The 8,174-nt window shown below is 43.6% G+C and overlaps 1 protein-coding gene across 2 annotated transcripts in view; it reads right to left on the bottom strand.

Annotated features, from left to right (window-relative positions):
- Positions 1-630: 630 nt before the first annotated feature.
- LOC121319213 (potassium voltage-gated channel subfamily B member 1-like) overlaps positions 631-8,174 on the bottom strand; it is a 108,065-nt gene continuing 100,521 nt past the window's right edge. For both annotated transcript variants that reach the window (XM_041256414.1, XM_041256415.1), the window contains one exon: positions 631-4,487. In XM_041256414.1, coding sequence (XP_041112348.1) covers positions 2,469-4,487 — 2,019 coding nt within the window. In that variant the 3' untranslated portion in view covers positions 631-2,468. The remainder of the gene's footprint in view (positions 4,488-8,174) is intronic.

Raw genomic sequence — 8,174 nt, 5'->3', positions numbered from 1 at the left:
CTGAGTTGCATCTAATAAAAATCTGCTAAAAATACTGATAATTCTTTTAATATATTTGAACAGAAAAATAGACTACTCTGAGATGCATGATGGTCATATAACCATTTCCATACACCAAATACTTATAGGAAGCGACTCCATGGCAGACAGGAAGTGACATGGTAAACAGAGTATCTGGACCAGGCTCCCCTTGGTAAACATTCCACAATCTGAAGCACATCTCAACACTGTGCAGTGCTTGATTTAACAGAGTCTTTCTTTGCTTTATGAAGGAAAGAAAACCCAGGCAGTTCAGACGTCTTTGCACATCATTCTGGTAGCATGTGATCAAATAATCGTCCTTGCTTGCGAGATTTATTTGGGTGAGGGGGTGAGGAAGTGAATTGCAAAACTTCAGTCAAACAGTCATAATATATTTACAACAGGTACACGTATTAACAATGCATGATCATCATTTACAGCAGTCAACACTGGCTTGAAGGGTTCTAATGTGATAGGCTGCGGTTGCCATGGAAACTGTGAAGCACTCCCCCCCACCCCCCCCACCCCCACCCCCCCCCCTCCCCCCCCCCCCCCCCCCCCCCCCCCCCCCCCCCCCCCCCCCCCCCCCCCCCCCCCCCCCCCCCCAAACAGTACTAAGAGTTGTGTACGTGACAGTATGCACTAGGCCTTGACCACATCCAGAGCCACATTCTGGCTAAACGTAGGCTGTGTATAGAGAAGGAACTGAGTCCTAAGCTGAGCTTACAAGGAAAGGCACAAGAAATCTACCTGACTTGTAAGCAGTAAGTTAGGACACAAGTAGCGGGGCACTGGGGGTGAGGGTAAAACAAAAAGCGTCTCAAACGGGTCTGATATATTAAGGTAGGAGAGTTCCGTCTAGAAATGTATATAATACAGTAGAAATATTTTACATATAATTACAAGGTGCCGGAGGATATTATAATCATGCAGGTAAATTAAACTTAAACAGAAGCCATCTAACAGGCTCTTTAAAATGAGATAGTCCTGCTATGCATCTTTCAGAACAGGCTTGAGCGTAGTGCTTTGAATGTGGGGTGGCTGTAAATATACTGGATGGTATAGATGATCTAACAGAGCATGTTTGGAGTATATGTGTTAAATGCATTTACCTGCTTGTCAGCCAAAGACTTTCTATATACCAGCTGACAACCACTTTCATTGCATTAGTAGATTTCTCACTATGTTTGCATTGCAAGTGTAGAATTCAGAGAAAGATATCTACCTTCCAAACAATAGGCAAAAAGAACATAACCCAGCACTCACTCATCTGCTCCTGCCAAACGCAACTTTACAAGAAGAGACATTCTCTTGTGATGCAAGCCCCTGTTAGAACTAGGGGCGCTGGAACTAGGGGTGCTGGGGGGTTCAGATGGCTTTACATGGCTTCCATCATATACAGGGGTTACAGTTTTGTTCAATGGCTTTCAGCATCTCTACTTTAAAAGCTGTCCCAGTGCCACTGATTAGAACACCAAATTCTTTGGCTCTTAAGACTTCAAAATATAATAAGCAAACATTATTGTCTATTTATAAAATGAAGAAGCTGAATGGCTAGCTACAAAATAATCATATGAGATCAGAACAATGTGTGAGTGTGTGCAGAAGTCGTTATTTGAATGTAGATGTACAGAAGGAGCTGCACCATTCTCGATTTGAAATTTCCAAAACACCCAGACCACGTGCACTACTGAGCCCTCTCCTAACGATGTGTTTGCTGTTTATGACAATATGAGGGACTGACTAACATTTGTTGTTGAAAATTGCGCTTTGTATGTCTAAAGTGAGGACTGTAAATACGTGTAAACCCTGCACATGATAAAAAAATATACCTGGTATTTAGAAACAATACCAACCCTAGCAAGTGTGTCTGTGCAGCAATGCTCGTAATTTTTCCCCTTATTCAGAAACAGCACAATTCATTCTAACAGCTTCTATCAGCAACCCTGTACCTAAGGTCCGTTTTGGATAAAGTAACAAGGCATTACTTCAATATTAAAACAACCTATCTAATATTAAAACAGGTGCTTCATACATGTGGATAAAGGAAATTAAAGAAGTATGACAGCTCTGGTATATCCTCCTTATAGCACATTGCAAAACAATCTAAAATTTCAAAGTGTGTTTTTATTTTTTATTTGTATTCATAGTCCTGTATTTACATATAGTACTTGTAGCCTCCACAAGAGGTCCATATTAATACTGATTCACAAAGCCTGTTTCTCCCATTCAGGGAGAAGAAAAGGAGAGTAGAATACATTTTCATCAGTATTTGGAAATTCACAGTAATATTTAAATCCCATCTTAAGCAGGACTGGTTCTTTTCACATCTCTCCTTGGCTTCTTCGAAACAGCTGATCATGCCATGCAAAAGCTCTCATTTTTCCCCTAAAGAAGATGTCAGTTTTCCTGTGTAACGTCCCTCTCTGTCGTTGGTCTAGAAGCAGTCAGATGCTTTCATTGTATGTGTTGGAGCGGCTTCTTTCGCTGCTTGGAAAGCGGATGTCTTGTGAGATGTGGTTCTCCAATTTGCTGGTTTCCTGATTGCAACCTGGTGTGCTTCTCCCCGCAATGCCCTCCAAAGGGAAAATGCAGTTTTGACCCACTAACCTCTGCGATGCTGCTACTTCTAGGTGGCTACCTCTCTGCTTCTGATAGCTGCTGTTTACGTTGTACTTTGGGCTTGCGTTACCCAGAAGCCATTTGGAAGCACTTATGTCAGTCCCATCTTGTAAATGTTCTTCTTCATCGGTGTCTGCATCAATATATTTGTTAATGGAAGCATCATGGAAGGTGAACACGTTTGGCATGAGGCTCTCTGGAGATTTAGGAGGTGTTTTGCAACTAGCTGTTGTGTAGATTGAGACTTCGGGACTAAGCAAAGACCGCTCAGAAAACAGAGAGCTATCTGAAAGAGGCCCACTCAGAGTATTTGTAACAGAAGCCGACGTTCCAGGCGCGCTTTGAAAAGCACCGGCTTCCTGGAAATTCACTTTGAAGGACCTGGATTTCAACAGATTGTTGAACCTAAAGGAAGGGGGTTGGGAATTTGGATTGTTGCTATTCATCTCCAGGAAACTGTTCCCCTTGACCGGATAAATTTGTGCGCTGGTGGCAGTTTTAGGAGAGAGCAGTCCTTCGTACTCATGAGTGGTCTCCAGAGACGGATTTGCACTGACTTTGAAGGACAGGGAGGTGATTGGACTGTGAGGGAATCTTCCGCTTTCTTGAAACTCTGTGGCACAACTTATAAAACTGTCAATACTAGACATGCTTCTCATGTCAATAATTCCTTCAGGGGGGGCCAGCACAGGATCTGTTGGACCCGGGATACTGTCCATCTCTATTTCATCACTTTGTTTGTCTACTTTTGATGACTGGCCTCCCTCTTTAGTATTGAGATTGGGCTGGGATTGAGTCTTGGCCATCTTACTATACATTTCTTCCAGCGTTTGCACATTGAGATGCTGAGGGCTCGTGCTTGGTCGAGCTGTGTCCGGCGAGACTTGGTCTTTAATATTTAAAGACTTATTGGAGCTTGTCTCTGACATGGTCCGTTTTGTCCATTTCCATTTGTTGGGTGAAAGGTGGTTGTCCTGCACCTTCTCCTTCTTATCCATGTTTTCTCCACTCTTCTCCACCACGATGTCCATCAGTTCTATACTCCGGGCAAAAGCATCCTTCATGTTCATTGAAACTATGCTTCCATTTCTCTTTGCCCTCTCGAGGGCTTCTCGGCGCTTGATTGCCTTTTCTTGCCTCTTTTGTTCCTTGTAGAATTCTGAGAAATTGTTCACAATAATTGGTATAGGAAGCGCAATCACCAACACCCCAGCGATACAACAAAGCCCCCCAACTATTTTACCCAAAAGAGTCTTAGGGTAGATATCCCCATACCCTACTGTAGTCATGGTGATGGTAGCCCACCAGAAAGAAGCAGGGATGCTCTTAAACTTTGTGTCATCCTCGTCCTTCTCAGCAAAGAACACCAAGCTGGAGAATATCATGATGCCCATTGCTAGAAACAAAATTAGCAACCCCAGCTCATTGTAGCTTCGTCTCAGAGTGAATCCAAGAGACTGCAAGCCTGTGGAGTGTCTGGCGAGCTTCAGAATCCTCAAGATCCTCATGATCCGGAATATCTGGACCACTCTTCTGACGTTCTGGAACTGTAGCACACTTTTATTGGACTCTGTAAGGAAGATTGTGATGTAGTAGGGCAAAATGGCCAACAGATCGATCACGTTCAGCGGCCCTTTGAAGAACTTCCATTTGCTGGGGGAAGATAGGAACCGTAGCAGGTACTCCATGGTGAACCATGCAATGCAAACGGCTTCCACGTGAGCCAGTTGGGGGTTGTCAGTGACCTGTCCGAATTCATCCGTATCCTGCAGCTCCGGGAGGGTGTTGAGGGACAAGGCAATCGTTGATAATACAATGAAGAGGATGGATATGATCGCCAAAATCTGGAAAAGAACAACAATAAAACAATAATTAGCGTTTGAAAAAAAAATAAAAGGGAAACCTAAATTAACTAACCATCTAATGAAAAAACAATTTCTTATGCATTGTACTGTAGCTGTAGTGGCGGCAGAGAAAGGGTGAGGAAACAACGATTCAAATAAATCAAAGCTCTTTTTATTCAAGAAACAGAAAAACTGGGAACCAATGACAGACGTGCCCCAACCAGACAGGTTGGAGACAGAAAATTATAAAGAAAGTAATAGATTCATTTAAATTAAGGCATCACACAGACCAATACACACAGGCACACACAACAACCACTGACAGCTATTTACAGATGTTCACTGTCCCAGGGCCACTCCCCCTGCTGCAGCTCTGTGTCTGTTTCTCCTGCTCCGCCCATCTCTATTACAATGCATTCTGAACACATTTAATCCAACTGTAAATGTAAGTAGATCATATTCCTCCATAAATGCAAGCCCACCTCACCTCAGGTTATTTGGGGGTTTCAAACAGAGTGTGTGTTAAGGTATGAATACTGTACTCTCCAGGTACCAAGTCAAAGCTATTAATACTGTACATACTGATCAGCACATGAACTGTGAAATTTAAAGGCAAGTAACATGCTGTCACATGGCTCACTTTTTGTAGTTTTTTTTTAGTCATGTAAATGTCCTGTTATTTAAAAGACACACCATTTCAGTAAGTGTGTGTGGCGGAGTGTCAAGACCCTTTATGTTTATTAGTGTTTAATGTTGTATGTAGTGTGTAATGTTGGTGTTTATGTATAAAATACACAGGCTATAAATATAGGTTATGAGCACGAGTGTTATAAAGTGTAATTTTGTATTTAGGCACAAGGATTGCACAACACTTCACGTGTACGTAAAATGTAATATGTGAGCAGGGGTAATTGCACTTTTATTAATTCACGTGCAGTTGTACCGAGACTCCAATTGAATGATTGATTAGCAATCGAGTCTCGGTACAACTGCATAAAAGCAGCATGCTTTCACTCACCGTGTGTGTCTGTTCGTCTGCCGTTTGTTAGTGTGTTTCATTTACTCTTTTGTCGTTTTGTTTGTCTGTTTTGTTTGGCGTCAAGTGCCGTGTGCTGTTTTGTCCCAAAAGATGGTATCGGGGGAAGACACAGAGGAGTGGTTCCGCCGGAGGGCTAGGAAGTCAGGACCCAACCGACTGCCATCGCTGTTGTGCCCCCCCTCTGCGAGGGTAAGCATTACTTTACCTCCTGTCCCTTCCACAGTTATGAGGAGGAGGAGGATCCCGGTTGTCCACAGCCCAAAGAGGGAGGAGTCGGTGCATCCAGAGCCCAAAGAGGGGGGAGTCGGTGCTTCTACAGTCCAAAAGGGGGAGTCGGTGTGTCCACAGCCTGAGAAGGGGAATCCCACGGCCCTAGGACCCAAGCCACCAGCAGAGGAAGAATGCCTGCTGTTTCCACCTCCACCAGCAGAGGAAGAATGTCTGCTGTTTCCCCCTCCACCAGCAGAGGAAGAATGCCTGCTGTTTCCACCTCCACCAGCAGAGGAAGAATGTCTGCTGTTTCCACCTCCACCAGCAGAGGAAGAATGCCTGCTGTTTCCACCTCCATCAGCAGAGGAAGAATGCCTGCTGTTTCCACCTCCACCAGCAGAAGAAGAATGCCTGCTGTTTCCGCCTCCACCAGCAGAGGAATAGTGCCTGCTGTCCCTATCTCCACCAGCAGAGGAAGAATACCTGCTGGTTTCGCCCCCTGCAAGTGAGGGAGAGCCGCACTAGTCCCCCATGGGTCAGGAGACCACCTCCCCCCGCAGCAATTTCGCTGAAGGGAATTTGGTGGCTGGAGCCCCATAAGCGGGAGCTGCCGGCTACAGAGAAGAGGGAGAAGGTCAGGAAACCAACCCCACAGACAGCCAGTTGGCCTGGCTGCTACAGCTGCTGGGGTGGGAGGAGGACCTCCCACCGTGGGCGCCACCGTTCCTGGGCCAGGATTACAACTGGGACTTTGGGACTGAGAGGGGAGGCGGCCACTGAGGCCAGGTGTGCTGCGCACGGGGGGGGGGCATATGTGGCGGAGTGTCCTGCCCCTTTATGGTTATTTAAGTGTTTTATGTTGTATGTAGTGTGTAATGTTGGTGTGTATTTATAAAATACACAGGCTAGAAATATGGGTTATGAGCGTGAGTGTTAATAAAGTGTAATTTTGTATTTAGGCATGAGGATTGCACAGCACTTCATGTGTAGGTAAAATGTAATAATATGTGAGCACAGGGAATTGCACTTTATTAATTCACATGCAGTTGTACCGCGACTCCAATTAAAAGATTGATTAGCAATCGAGTCTCGGTACAGCTGCATAAAAGCAGCATGTTTACACTCACTCTGGGTTGTGTGTTCGGTGAGTGGAGAACGGGTGTGGAGAGGAGAAAGCAAAAGCATTAAGTAGATCTTAATTTCACTCACAATGTATGTCTGTTCGTCTGCCATTTGTTAGTGTGTTTCATTTACTCTTTTGTTGTTTTGTTTGTCTGTTTTGTTTGGTGTCAAGTGCCGTGTGCTGTTTTGTTTAAATCTCTTTCATTTTGTTTATTAAATGCTGAGCACAGCTCAGCTTCAATAAACATCCACGTCTCTGTCTGTCCTGTGTTATTGTTCCGGGTCTGACGTCACCCACTGCAGCCGTCTTTGTGACAGTGTGACAGATTTCTAATGAAATCCAAAGCACCCAGATGCAGACATTGCAATACATCCACACTGGAGACTTTTGCTTCATTTCCACCTGCCCCTGAAACTGGCTTGAAAGAGATTTGAAATGAGTCTGGCTCCTTTCCATCAGCAGCTGATCGAGAGCAGCTTGGTTCCCATTGGGACTGTGTCTTTCTGTCTGTCTGTGTGCCTGTCTGTCTGTCTGTCTGTCTGTCTGCCTGAATAAATGTTTCAAAGAGTAGACTGTAGATATTAGACTGCGGACGGGAACCCCTGCTTGATTCTAGAACACTATGAGATTGAGTTTTACAGCCTGGTTTCAAGATGCAGACGAAAAAGTGGCATTTGAGCTCACAAAATATTGAACCACTCGACCAATTAGTACAAAAATAAAGTTCATTGAAGCTGATATAACAAGAGTGAAACTGTCCACTTTAATGATAAACCTACTGAGCCCAACAATTCAGAACAATTATTTCTGTTTTCAGTTAAACGTCTTGGCATTGATTTTAAACAAAACATGATGTAAGATTAAAAATAGTCTGCCTGCCCCCACACTAGTCACAGCGCAATATTAGTAATTCATGACCCACTTATCAGACTGCAAAACATGCCTCCACTACCTCACCTTATAATCACCTGGAAGATGAAACACAGACATTTAATGATGAATGTTTTCATTAATAGTCATACAACCTAAAGATAAGCACACATACATCGATTAATAAATAACTTTTGGACCATTTTGGGTTGTCTTCTAAGCTGGGGTTTTACATTTGACTTATTCTATTAATTGATTCACCTATAGCATGTGAGTGTTTGAATAATCCCAAATCTTTGAAGATGTGGAAATGTAATAACAGCATACTCTCAGCATTATCATTAACGTGTATTATTTCCAGAACGGTTGTTCAGTAAACTCCTTCATTATTCTAAGATGTTTTTACATTTAAACGATTAATCTATCAACAAAAAATGTAATCTCT

This window comes from Polyodon spathula, chromosome 8 (genome assembly GCF_017654505.1).
Source record: "Polyodon spathula isolate WHYD16114869_AA chromosome 8, ASM1765450v1, whole genome shotgun sequence".
Classification (NCBI taxonomy): Eukaryota; Metazoa; Chordata; class Actinopteri; order Acipenseriformes; family Polyodontidae; genus Polyodon; species Polyodon spathula.
The sequence above is the reverse complement of the archived record's forward strand: the minus strand, read 5'-3'. Positions and strand labels throughout refer to the sequence as shown.